We start from the raw sequence: 14,187 nt of genomic DNA, 5'->3' as shown, positions 1-14,187 counted from the left end.
TCCACCTTCTCCTTTATCTATGATTTTATAATTTTCAATGCAATGAAACCCACCCCTCCACTATTTGGTTTAAAGCCCTATATACACAGTGCAATTCACCAGGACTCTGATCCCAGCGTGATCAGGTGGAGCCCGTCCCATTGGAACAGCTCTCTCCTTCCCTAGCCTTGGTGTCAATGTCCCATGAATTCAAACACATTTTCTCCCACACCAATCTTTGAGCCATTTGCTAACTTCTTTAATTGCATTATCAATTAGCTTGTGGCTCACATAATAATCGGGAGATTGTGTTTTTTTGGTTCTGCTTTCTCATTTAGCCCCTGACTGCTCAAATTCCTTCATCAGAGCCTGTTTTCTCTCTCTATCTATGTGAGATACAGGGAAATTGAGAATAAAGCCACAAGATTCAACTATTTTGAACAAACAATGTTGATTAATAAAGATTTTAATATTATTCAATTTTTCATTTTCCTAACCTACACATCAATGTAAAATAACCTGTGATTTAAAAACTCATTTTCAAATTGCAGAATTATTGCAAAACATTGCAGAGGGTGAAGTTATGTGATGAGGGGCCTCACTCCTTTTTCAGGCTTTTCTCTCTTTCCTGCAATGGAATAAAATAATCTGTGTAAGAAACATTTCACCACATGCATCTGGTCAGCTGAAGTTCTGGTCAGAAATTCTTCAAAGCATACCCATGTGGATGAAAATGTTGAGTCAATTTTACAGCTTGCCCCAGATTTCATAGAATGACAGACATCATGATAAAGGTATGATCACAGCTGATTGAACAATTCAATGCCTTTTTGCTGATCTCACAATCCTGTACACCACAGTTAATCAAATCTTTAACCATACTCAAAGACTATCTCCATAGTCTTCTGGGATAGAGTGTTTGAATCATAGAACCCCCTGCCATGCAGAAAGAGACCATTCAGCCATTACCATCTGCACCAACCCTCCGAAGAGCAGTCCACCCAAACCAGGCCCTGATCTTATCCCTGGAACACCACATTTCCCATGGCCAACCCACCTAACCTGCACATCGACCATGGGAGGAAAGCAGAGTACCTGAAGTAAAGCCACACGTCCATGGGGAGAATGTGCAAACTTCACACAGACAGTTCGATGGTAGAATTGAAACTGGGCTGTTGAGGGAGCAGGTGCTGCTCAAGGAACTGAATGGCATGCTGTTTGTCCTACAACCCACTAGGGAGGAAATTTCAAGTCCTTATCCAGTCAGGCCCATATGTGACTCCTCACCCAAAGATCAGTTGCCAAGAAAACACCAAGTACAATTAGGGCTGGTCAGTAAAGCCTGGCTATGTAGCAATGCTAGATAGAGGCAGGAGGCTGGAAGAACACAGCAAGGCAGGCAGAATCAGGAGGCAGCATCAACGCAATCACTCCTGATACTGCCTGCCTTGCTGTGTTCCCTCTCCCTCCTGATACTGCCTGCCTTGCTGTGTTCCCTCTCCCTCCTGATACTGCCTGCCTTGCTGTGTTCCCCTCCCTCCTGATGCTGCCTGCCTTGCTGTGTTCCCTCTCCCTCCTGATACTGCCTGCCTTGCTGTGTTCCCTCTCCCTCCTGATACTGCCTGCCTTGCTGTGTCCCTCTCCCTCCTGATACTACCTGCCTTGCTGTGTTCCCTCTCCCTCCTGATACTGCCTGCCTTGCTGTGTTCCTTTCCATAAGACCATAAGACATAGGAGTGGAAGTAAGGCCATTCGGCCCATCGAGTCCACTCCGCCATTCAATCATGGCTGATGGGCACTTCAACTCCACTTACCTGCATTCTCCCCGTAGCCCTTAATTCCCTGAGACAACGAGAATCTATCAATCTCTGCCTTGAAGACATTTAGCGTCCCGGCCCCCACTGCACTCTGCGGCAATGAATTCCACAGGCCCACCACCCTCTGGCTGAAGAAATGTCTCCGCATTTCTGTTCTGAATTTACCCCCTCTAATTCTAAGGCTATGTCCACGTGTCCTAGTCTCCTCACCTAACGGAAACAATTTCCTAGCATCCACCCTTTCCAAGCCATGTATTATCTTGTACGTCTCTATTAAGTCTCCCCTTAATCTTCTAAACTCCAATGAATACAATCCCAGGATCCTCAGCCGTTCCTCATATGTTAGACCTACCATTCCAGGGATCATCCGTGTGAATCTCCGCTGGACACGTTCCAGTGCCAGTATGTCCTTCCTGAGGTGTGGGGACCAAAACTGGACACAGTACTCCAAATGGGGCCTAACCAGAGCTTTATAAAGTCTCAGTAGCACAATGGTGCTTTTATATTCCAACCCTCTTGAGATAAGTGACAACATTGCATTCACTTTCTTAATCACAGACTCAACCTGCATGTTGACCTTTAGAGAATCCTCGACTAGTGCTCCCAGATCCCTTTGTACTTTGGCTTTACAAATTTTCTCACCGTTTAGAAAGTAGTCTGTGCTTTTATTCTTTTTGCCAAAGTGCAAGACCTCGCATTTGTTCACGTTGAATTCCATCAGCCATTTCCTGGACCACTCTCCCAAACTGTCTAGCTCCTTCTGCAGCCTCCCCACTTCCTCAGTACTACCTGCCTGTCCACCTAACTTCGTATAATCTGCAAACTTTGATAGAATTTCCCCAGTCCTTTCATCCAGATCATTAATATATAATGCGAACAGCTGTGGCCCCAACACTGAACCCTGCGGGACACCGCTTGTCACCGGCTGCCATTCCGAAAAAGAACCTTTTATCCCAACTCTCTGCCTTCTATCAGACAGCCAATCCTCAATCCATCCCAGTAGCTCACCTCGAACACCATGGGTCCTCACCTTGCTCAGCAGCCTCCCGTGTGGCACCTTATCAAAGGCCTTTTGGAAGTCTAGATAGACCACATCCACTGGGTTTCCCCGGTCTAACCTACTTGTCACCTCTTGTAAGAATACCAACAGGTTTGTCAGGCATGACCTCCCCTTACTAAATCCATGTTGACTTGTTCTAATCAGACTCTGCTCTTCTAAGAATTTAGAAACCACATCCTTAATGATGGATTCTAGAATTTTACCAACAACCGAGGTTAGGCTAATTGGCCTCTAATTTTCCATCTTTTGTCTTGATCCTTTCTTGAACAATGGGGTTACAACAGCGATCTTCCAATCATCCGGGACTTTCCGTGACTCCAGTGACTCTTGAAAGATCTCAACCAATGCCTCCGCTATTTCCTCAGCCACCTCTCTCAGAACTCTAGGATGTATCCGATCGGGGCCAGGAGATTTATCAATTTTAAGACTTTTTAGCTTTTCTAACACTGTCTCTTTTGTAATGACAACCATACTCAAGTCAGCCTCCTGACTCCCTTTAATTGTTGGGATATTACTCATGTCTTCCACTGTGAAAACTGACGCAAAGTACTTGTTAAGTTCTCCTGCTGCTTCCTTATCTCCCATCACTAGGCTTCCAGCATCAGTTTGAAGTGGCCCAATATCTACTTTTGTCTGTCGTTTGTTTCTTATGTATTGAAAGAAACTTTTACTATCATTTCTAATATTACTGGCTAGCCTACCTTCATATTTGATCCTCTCCTTTCTAATGACTCTTTGTTATCCTCTGTTTTTGTAGCCTTCCCAATCTTCTGATTTCCCACTGCTCTTGGCCACATTATCGGATCTCTCTTTTTCTTTAATACATTTCCTGACTTCCTTTGTCAGCCATGGCTGTCTAATCCCTCCCTGGATAATCTTTCTTTTCTTGGGGATGAACCTCTGTACAGTGTCCTCAATTATACCCAAAAACTCCTGCCACTTTTGCTCTACTGTCTTCCCCACAAGCCTCTGCTTCCAGTCTATATTTGTCAGTTCCTCTCTCATGCCCTCGTAATTACCTTTATTTAACTGTAACACCATTACATCCGATTTTGCCTTCTCTCTTTCAAACTCCAGACTGAACTCTACCATATTATGGTCGCTGCTTCCTAAGGGTTCCCTTACTTTAAGATCTTCTATAAAGTCTGGTTCATTACATAGCACTAGGTCCAGAATAGCCTGCTCCCTTGTGAGCTCCATGACAAGCTGTTCCAAAAAGCTATCCTGTAAGCATTCCATGAATTCCCTTTCTTTGGATCCACTGGCAACGTTATTTACCGAGTCCACCTGCATATTGAAGTCTCCCACGATCACTGTGACCTTGCCTTTCTGACATGCCTTCTCTATTTCCCGGTACATGTTGCGTCCCTGGTCCTGACCACTGTTAGGAGGTCTGTACCCAACTCCAATTATGTTTTTTTTTGCCTTTGTGGTTCCTCAATTCCACCCACACAGACTCCACATCATCCGACGCTATGTCATTCAGTGCCATAGATTTAATATTGTTCTTAACTAACAAGGCAACCCCACCCTCTCTGCCGACCTCCCTGTCTTTTCGATAAGTTGAAAATCCTTGGAGGTTTAACTGCCAGTCCTGACCCCCCTGTAACCAAGTCTCTGTGATGCCTACCACATCATAGTCATTCACTATGATCTATGCCATTAGTTAATCTGCTTTGTTATGAATGCTACGAGCATTCAGGTAAAGTGCCTTAATGCTAACTTTCTTATCATTAGAGATATTGGAAGTCATATGATGTCCTGAGTTATCCTTGCTTTTTTCTGCATTCCCAGTCTGCCTCAATTTTAAATCCGGTGGTAAAAACAATGACTGCAGATGCTGAAAACCAAATACTGGATTAGTGGTGCTGGAAGAGCACAGCAGTTCAGGCAGCATCCAACGAGCAGCGAAATCGACGTTTCGGGCAAAAGCCCTTCATCAGGGGCTTTTACCCGAAACGTCGATTTCGCTGCTCGTTGGATGCTGCCTGAACTGCTGTGCTCTTCCAGCACCACTAATCCAGTATTCAATTTTAAATCCGCCTGGATACATGCTATCCTGCTGCTTATCTTTCCATTTAATGCCATACTCCCTGTCGCTTTCACTTTCCCTTCCCCCCAACTCAGAAGTTTAAAGTCCTACTGACCACCCTATTTATCCTCTTCGCTAGAACATTGGTACCTGATCGGTTCAGGTGGAGATCGTCCCAACGGTACAGATCCCCTCTGTTCCAAAACTGATGCCAATGCCCCATGAAGTGGAATCCCTCTTTCCCACACCAATCCCTTAGCCACGTGTTTACTTCCCTCATTTTCTTGTCCCTATGCCAATTGGCACGTGGCTCGGGCAGTAATCCGGAGATTATGACCCTTGCCTTGAGGACCTGTGCTTCAATTTCCTGCCTAGTGCTCGATAATCCCCAAACAGGTCCTCCACCCTAGCTTTGCCTATGTTGTTAGTCCCAACGTGGACCACAACAACTGGATCCTCCCCCTCCCGCTCCAATATCCTTTCAAGCTGGTCGGAGATGTCCCGCACCCTGGCACCGGGCAGGCAACACACCAAACGAGACTCCCTATCAGGCTTGCAAAGGATACTATCTGTCCCCCTAATTATAGAATCCCCTATAACCACTACTTGTCTATTAGCTTCCCCCTCTTGAATGGCCTTCTGCACCATGGTGCCTTGGTCAGTTGGCTCATCCTGTCCAGAGCCCTTTTCCTCATCCGAACAGGGAGCAAGAATCTCGTACCTGTTGGACAAGGTCAAGGGCTGAGGCTCCTCCACTCCTGAACTTAGGTTCCCCCTACCTGCCTCACTTACACTCACATTCTGATGAGCCTGATCACTAACTGAATGTGAATTACTTAATCTCCCAGGTGTGACTGCCTCCTGAAACTAAGCGCCCAGGTAACTCTCCCCGCCTTTCCCTGCTGTTCCCGCTCTTTCCCTCCTGATGCTGCCTGCCTTGCTGTGTCCCTCTCCCTCCTGATACTGCCTGCCTTGCTGTGTCCCTCTCCCTCCTGATACTGCCTGCCTTGCTGTGTTCCCCCTCCCTTCTGATGCTGCCTGCCTTGCTGTGTTCCCTCTCCCTCCTGATACTGCCTGCCTTGCTGTGTCCCTCTCCCTCCTGATACTGCCTGCCTTGCTGTGTTCCTCGCCCTCCTGATACTGCCTGCCTTGCTGTGTCCCTCTCCCTCCTGATACTGCCTGCCTTGCTGTGTCCCTCTCCCTCCTGATACTGCCTGCCTTGCTGTATTCCTCTCCCTCCTGATGCTGCCTGCCTTGCTGTGTCCCTCTCCCTCCTGATACTGCCTGCCTTGCTGTGTCCCTCTCCCTCCTGATACTGCCTGCCTTGCTGTGTCCCTCTCCCTCCTGATACTGCCTGCCTTGCTGTGTTCCCCTCCCTCCTGATGCTGCCTGCCTTGCTGTGTTCCCTCTCCCTCCTGATGCTGCCTGCCTTGCTGTGTCCCTCTCCCTCCTGATACTGCCTGCCTTGCTGTGTCCCTCTCCCTCCTGATACTGCCTGCCTTGCTGTGTTCCCCTCCCTCCTGATGCTGCCTGCCTTGCTGTGTCCCTCTCCCTCCTGATACTGCCTGCCTTGCTGTGTCCCTCTCCCTCCTGATACTGCTTGCCTTGCTGTGTTCCCCTCCCTCCTGATGCTGCCTGCCTTGCTGTGTTCCCTCTCCCTCCTAACGCTGCCTGCCTTGCTCGTTGGATGCTGCCTGAACTGCTGTGCTCTTCCAGCACCACTAATCCAGAATCTGGTTTCCAGCATCTGCAGTCATTGTTTTTACCTCGTTGATTTTAACCCTACTGCGAATCCTCTTGCAAGGATGCCTGCCTTGAAGAAGTTTTCCTCCTCTCTCTACAAGAATCTCAGGGAGTCCCTCTCCCACTGCAACTCCCAGGTCATTTCCTCTGCTCTGAAGCTCTTCAACCATGTCATGAAACAAACTTGCTACCACAGCCACATTCGCTTCCTCAGTGCCTGCCTCCGTAACCAACTCATCCCACACGGACTCCAGACCACCTTTAAACCAGCAGAGTTCGGACCTGAACAGGACAAACAGTACAGACTACAGATTCAAAAACACCAGCAACAGTTCTCCTTCAGGATCCTCCGCTCCACGCTTGCAGCAATGTGCCGGCACCTAACCTCTCTACAGTCAGCCCTGCCTCAGCTGAGGGCCACACTCTCTCAGAATTGCAAAGGACCCACTCTGTACTACATCCTCAGGAGAATTCATACTCTCAACAAACAGTATTTCAATTCCATCTCAAACATCAAAAACTGTAAGTACAACAAACTTTTATCCACCCACCTCCATGACCAGCGCTCCTCAAACATTCCAGAAGATTCCCCTGGCCTCGGAAACGCCATTAGCCATGCGGCTGACGCAGCTACCACCCCCACGCTGAGTGATGATGTCACTTCCGCCCCCATCATGGCCACTCCCACAGCCACTTCCGGCCCTCACATCATCGCTGATGCCACACGCTCAGTGACTCCCGCCCCCCCTACTGCCATGATCACCACCACTTCCGCCTCCACCAGCGCCACTCACCTGCATTCTGCTGACACGGCCCCCACAGACCCCACTGTCACTATCCCCATCCCCCAGAACCCCAAGGGGAACACTACCCCTGCTCATGCCTCCACCCCCATTCCCCCCACCATCACACCCACTCCAGGTACTGGCTCCGACCCCACTCCCAGCTCCACACCCACACCAGATCCCAGCTCCCAGCCCTGCTGAGTTTTCACCATCCCCCCAGACCTCCCACTCACTGAGGACGAACGATCAGTCCTCAGCAAAGGACTCACCTTCATCCCCCTCCATCCACGCATCAATGAATTTAATACACGCCGTGACATCGAACAATTCTTCCGTCGCCTCCGCCTCCGAGCTTACTTTCACAATCAGGACTCCCGCCCACCTTCCGAGGACCCCTTCGCCAACCTCCAACACACTGCATCCACCTGGACACTCCACGCTGGCCTATTACCTGCCCTCGACCACTTCATTTCCAACTGCCGCCGGGACATTAACCGCCTCAACCTGTCTACCTCCCTCCCCCACTCCAACCTCTCACCCTCACAACGCGCAGCCCTCCAATCCCAACCTCACCATCATGCCAGCGGAAAAAGGGGGTGCAGTGGTAGTCTGGCGCACTGACCTCTCCACCGCTGAAGCCAAACGCCCAACTCGAGGACACCTCTTTCTACTGCCCCCTCGACCATGACCCCACCCCCCATCTCCAAACCATCATCTCCCAGACCATACAGAACCTCATCACCTCAGGAGATCTCCCACCCACAACTTCCAACCTCATAGTCCGGGAACCCCGCACTGCCCGGTTCTTCCTCCTTCCCAAGATCCACAAGCCTGACCACCCTGGCCGACCCACTGTCTCAGCACGCTCCTGCCCCACTGAACTCATCTCTACCTACCCTGACACTGTCCTATCCCCCCTACTCCAGGAACTCCCCACATATGTTCGAGACTCCACCCACGCCCTCCACCTCCTCCAAGACTTCCGTTTCCCCGGCCCCCAACGCCTCATCTTCACCATGGATATCGAATCCCTCTACACCTTCATCCACCATGACTAGAGCGTCCAAGCCCTCCGTTTTTTCCTCTCCAGACATCCCCAACAGTACCCTTCCACTGACACTCTCATTCGTTTGGCCGAACTGGTCCTTACCCTTAACAATTTCTCCTTTGAATCCTCCCACTTCCTCCAGACAAAAGGGGTAGCCATGGGCACACGTAAGGGCCCCAGCTATGCCTGTCTCTTTGTTGGCTACGTAGAACAGTTGATCTTCCGTAATTACACCGGCACCACTCCCCACCTCTTCCTCCGCTACATTGATGTCTGCATTGGCGCCACCTCGTGCTCCAGCGAGGAGGTTGAGCAATTCATCAACTTCACCAAATTCATCAATTCCACCCTGACCTTTAAATTTACCTGGACCATCTCTGACACCTCCCTCCCCTTCCTGGACCTCTCCATCTCCATTAATGACGACCGAATTGACACTGACATTTTTTACAAACACACTGACTCCCACAGCTACCTGGATTACACCTCTTCCCACCCTACCTCTTGCAAAAATGCCATCCCGTATTCCCAATTTCTCCGCCTCCGCCGTATCTGCTCCCAGGAGTACCAGTTCCACCACAGAACACACCAGATGGCCTCCTTCTTTAGAGACCGCAATTTCCCTTCCCACGTGGTTAAAGACGCCCTCCAACGCATCTCGTCCACATCCCGCACCTCCGCCCTCAGACCCCACCCCTCCAACCGTAACAAGGACAGAACCCCCCTGGTGCTCACCTTCCATCCTACAAACCTTCGCATAAACCAAATCATCCGCCGACATTTCCGCCACCTCCAAAAAGACCCCACCACCAAGGTTATATTTCCCTCCCCACCCCTTTCTGCCTTCCGCAAAGACCGTTCCCTCCGTGACTACCTGGTCAGGTCCACGCCCCCCTACAACCCACCCTCAATCTTGGCACTTTCCCCTGCCACCGCAGGAACTGTAAAACCTGTGCCCACACCTCCTCCCTTACCTCTATCCAAGGCCCTAAAGGAGCCTTCCACATCCTTCAAAGTTTTACCTGCACATCCACTAATATCATTTATTGTATCCATTGCTCTCGATACAGTCTCCTCTACATTGGGGAGACTGGGCGCCTCCTAGCAGAGCGCTTTAGGGAACATCTCCGGGACACCCGCACCAATCAACCACACCGCCCCGTGGCCCAACATTTCAACTCCCCCTCCACTCTGCCGAGGACATGGAGGTCCTGGGCCTCCTTCACCGCCGCTCCCTCACCACCAGACGCCTGGAGGAAGAACGCCTCATCTTCCGCCTCGGAACACTTCAACCCCAGGGCATCAATGTGGACTTCAACAGTTTCCTCATTTCCCCTTCCCCCACCTCACCCTAGTTCTAAACTTCCAGCTCAGTAACTGTCCCCATGACTTGTCCGACCTGCCTATCTTCTTTTCCACCTATCCACTCCACCCTCTCCTCCTTGACCTATCACCTTCATCTCCTCCCCCACTCACCCATTGTACTCTATGCTACTTTCTCCCCACCCCCACCCTCCTCTAGCTTATCTCTCCATGCTTCAGGCTCACTGCCTTTATTCCTGATGAAGGGCTTTTGCCCGAAACGTCGTTTTCGAAGCTCCTCGGATGCTGCCTGAACTACTGTGCTCTTCCAGCACCACTAATCCAGAATCTGGTTTCCAGGATCTGCAGTCATTGTTTTTACTTCGTGTTCCTCTTCCTCCTGCTGCTGCCTGCCTCGCTGTGTCCCTCTCCCTCCTGATACTGCCTGCCTTGCTGTGTTCCCTCTTCCTCCTGATGCTGCCTGCCTTGCTGTGTCCCCCTCCCTCCTGATGCTGCCTGCCTTGCTGTGTCCCCCTCCCTCCTGATGCTGCCTGCCTTGCTGTGTCCCTCTCCCTCCTGATACTGCCTGCCTTGCTGTGTCCCCCTCCCTCCTGATGCTGCCTGCCTTGCTGTGTTCCCTCTCCCTCCTGATACTGCCTGCCTTGCTGTGTTCCCTCTCCCTCCTGATGCTGCCTGCCTTGCTATATTCCTCTCCCTCCTGATACTGCCTGCCTTGCTGTCTTCCTCTCCCTCCTGCTGCTGCCTGCCTTACTGTGTTCCCCCAGCCTTCTGCCTGTCTATTTTGGATTCCTGTATCTGCAGTTTTTTTGTTTTTATGTTGCAATGTTATCATTCCATCAGTCCTGATATCTCCTGGTGCCATATTATGTGATTTTTAATTGCTCAATTATTTTAGGCATTGCTTTGCTTGAAGTACCGAATAAATGCAGGTTGTTGGTAAGAATGCTTTAAAATTGGGAGTGTAGGCAGTGTCCAGTTGTTAGCCTCTTTTCTCCAACATTAAAGTAACTCCAACACGCAGGAAGCTCTCATGTATTTACTGCAGATGGATTTATACATTATCAAGGGGTTTAACACCAACTATCTCTGTTTAGCCATTGGGATAAAGAAATGTACCTTTCGTGGTAGTGGGCTGTTAGGTGCTGAGTTGAAGGAGGCCACACTTGCGTTCTTCCGGCTTGGTGAGCCCTCTTGGGAGTGGGGACGTGTCTGGTTCCCAGCTGATTTCACCGTACCAATTCTGTAGCTGTCAGGAACCAGGTACTTCTCCTTAATTTTAAGGTTGGTCCGATCTTTCACTGTTCAAATTAAGGTGTGCTGTTAACAAAAGAATCCCCCATTCTTATGATGAAACAAGAGGCCTGAGAGAGATCCCCACTGCTGTTTGTTGTGTATTTTAATGATCTAGGTCTGGATAGCAGACTAAAGCAGTAAATTTGCAGGTTCGTGAAAATTGATGGTGTTGCAGATAGTGCGAGAAATGCTTTCGACAAATAAAACAATGTAGATAGCTGAACAGAGGCAAATGGAATTTAATCTTGAAAATGAAAGGTGATGAATTGAGTGGTAGGACATTTGGAAGTATAGAGGAGCATTTCTGGATTTAAATAAAAGAAGTTGGCAATGATGGATTGGGGAAACTGACTAAAAGGCACTGGTAATGGATAGGAAAAGATCATGCGCAGAAATTACACTCTATCTGACACAAACATCACAGGAGAGAGGTGGTTCAACCATGGCTTACCAATGAAATTAGGGATAGTATTAGGTGCAAAGAGGCAACAGACAAACTTGCATATCAAAGCAGCAAGCTTGAGGATTGACCACAGTTTGCACTTTGTGGCAGTTGGCCCAGAGCCTGGAATGTTATGCCACCTCCTTGTTGAGACCATCACCACTTCTCTTTAACTTTTTTGAATTTTTGATTTAGAATGTGAGCTGAAGTTGAGAATGGAGCTTTGAACAGCAGCTTGTTTTAAAATAAAAGAATAAAGAATTTGGTAATTGCACACAGGAATTGGTCGAGAAAGGTGATTGCAGATTCATTATTGAACAGTGCAGATGTTTCAGCAACAGGATGTGATTGGTCAGTCAAGGGGAGGTCAGTTGCTGGCCAGTCAACCACAGAGAATGTAGAGAATGAGAAGTCATAGATTGAACCGGTGATGACTGATGTGAATGGGCTTTGTTGGACAGCAGCCTGCATGCTTGGAAGTTGCTGGATTTTTTGGCATTGACCAGTTTGGGGTGAAGGGCCTGTCTCTGTGCTGTAGGACTTTAGAGTCAAGGGACTCTGGAAAGCTGTGTTTGGATTTTTACTTTCTCAATCATTCTTTAACTAAATATAAAACCAGAGTGTTTTGAGGAAAGAATCCCAGCTCATAAGAAATAAGTGAATATTCCTCAGAGCCTCCTGGATTAATGTGACTTCACAACCCAGGCATGATCAATTTTGTTTTTTTTACCATTCAAGGATTCCATAAAGACCTATGGTTTTGAATCTTTAGTAAGAATGGCCACATCTATGACCTTCACCAACCTCTGCAAGGATCATTCTTCACGAGGAACTCATCGAGCGGACTCCATCCCCCTCCCACTCGCACCATCACCGTACTGCGGAGAATCCGTACCATCCTCAGTTGCTGAGAGTCACCAAACTGCAAAAAGATAGAACATAGAACAGTACAGTTAAGGAATAGGCTGTTTGGCCATGTTATACTGAACATGACACTAAATTAAACTAATCCCTTCTACCTGCCCTCGGTCCATATCCCTCCATTCCTTTCATACCCATGTGTTTATCTAAAAGCCCCTTAAATGCCCCTATCGTATCTGCCTCCACCACCCCCTGGTAGTGTGTTCCAGACTCCTACCACTGTGTAAAAAATCTTGTCCCACACATCTCCTTTGAACTTTGCCCTCTCACCTTAAATGCATGTCCCCCTAGTTTTAGACATTTCAACTCTGGGAAAAAGATTCTGCCCGTCAACCCTGTCTCTACATCTCGTTATTTTATCAACTTCTATCAAGTCTCCCCTCAGCCTCTGCTGCTCCAGAGAAAACAGCCCAAGTTTTTCCAGTCTCTCATTTGCTCACACTCTTTAATCCAGGCAGCACCCTGGTAAACCTCTTCTGTACCCTCTCCAATGTCTCCACATCCTTCCTGTAACGTGGCAACCAGAACTGAACACAATACTCTAAGCACGGCCGAACCAAAATCTTAGAAAGCTGTAACATGACATCCTGACTCTTGTACTCAGTGCCCTGACCAATAAAGACAAGCATGCCATACACCTTCTTCACAACCCTATCTAATTCTGTGGCCAATCTCAGGGAGCTATGGACTTGAACCCCAGAATCCCTCTGTACATTAATGCTGATCAGGGTCCTGCTATTAATTGTTTACTTTTCTTTAACATTTGATCTCCCAAAATGCAGCACCTCACACTTACCCAGATTAAACACCATCTGCCATTTCTCTGCCCACATCTGTAACTGATCTCTATCCCACTGTATCCTTTGACAGCCCTGTGCACTGCCCTCAAATCCACTGATCTTTGTATCATAGAACATATCAGTGCAGTACAGACCATCAACTGCAAACTTACTAACCCACCCATCTACACTTTCATCCAAGTCATTTACATCAAGATCATGAAAAGCAGAGGTCCCAGTGCAGATCCCTTCGGAACGCCACTAGTCACAGGCCTCCAGCCTGACAAACACCCTTCCACCGCTACCCTCTGCCTCCTATGGGCAAGCCAATTCTAAATATACACTGCCAAGTCACTGTGGATCCCTGGCATCTTAATCTGGGACCTTGTCGAAATTCCACGTGGATAACATCCACCGCTCTAGACTCATTAATTACCTTTGTCACCTCCATGAAAAATTCAATCAAGTTAGTAAGACATGACCTGCCCTCCACAAAGCCATGCTGACTATCCCTAATTAGGTCATGCCTTTTCAAATGTGTGTAAATCCTATCCCTAAGAAGTCTCTCCAATAGCATCCCAACCACCGATATGAGACTCGCCAGTCTATAGTTTCCTGGATTATCCTGATTTCCCTTCTCGAACAGAGGAACAACATTAGCTAATCCCCAATCCTCCGGGACCTCTCCATTGGCTAGTGAGGATACAAAGATCTTGGTCAAGGTCCCAGCAATCTCTTCTCTTGCCTCTCAATAACCTGGGGTAGATACCATCAGACCCTGGGGACTTATCCATCTTAATGCTGTTTAAGTGATCAAACGCTATTTCTTTCTTCATCTCAAATTACTCCAGCATATTAACATGCTCCACACTAATCTCACTCTCCTCCATATCCTCCTGCTGGGTGAATACCAACACAAAGTACCCATTTAGGATCTCACTCACATCCTCTGCTCCCAAGCACAA

At 48.5% G+C, this 14,187-nt stretch overlaps 1 protein-coding gene across 13 annotated transcripts in view; it reads right to left on the bottom strand.

The window, feature by feature from the left end:
- Positions 1-429: 429 nt before the first annotated feature.
- The window catches only part of macf1b (microtubule actin crosslinking factor 1b), a 228,923-nt gene continuing 215,165 nt past the window's right edge, over positions 430-14,187 (bottom strand). For 12 of the 13 annotated variants that reach the window (XM_072576571.1, XM_072576569.1, XM_072576562.1 and 9 more), the window contains 3 exons: positions 12,327-12,444; positions 10,904-11,085; positions 430-607 (listed from right to left, as the gene is read on the bottom strand). In XM_072576571.1, coding sequence (XP_072432672.1) covers positions 578-607; positions 10,904-11,085; positions 12,327-12,444 — 330 coding nt within the window. In that variant the 3' untranslated portion in view covers positions 430-577. Of the gene's footprint in view, positions 608-10,903; positions 11,105-12,326; positions 12,445-14,187 lie in introns of those variants that run through there. The other variant, XM_072576570.1, reaches the window with a different exon arrangement.

This window comes from Chiloscyllium punctatum, chromosome 8, assembly GCF_047496795.1.
Source record: "Chiloscyllium punctatum isolate Juve2018m chromosome 8, sChiPun1.3, whole genome shotgun sequence".
NCBI classification, from domain to species: domain Eukaryota; kingdom Metazoa; phylum Chordata; class Chondrichthyes; order Orectolobiformes; family Hemiscylliidae; genus Chiloscyllium; species Chiloscyllium punctatum.
This window is presented reverse-complemented; position numbering and strand designations above follow the sequence as displayed.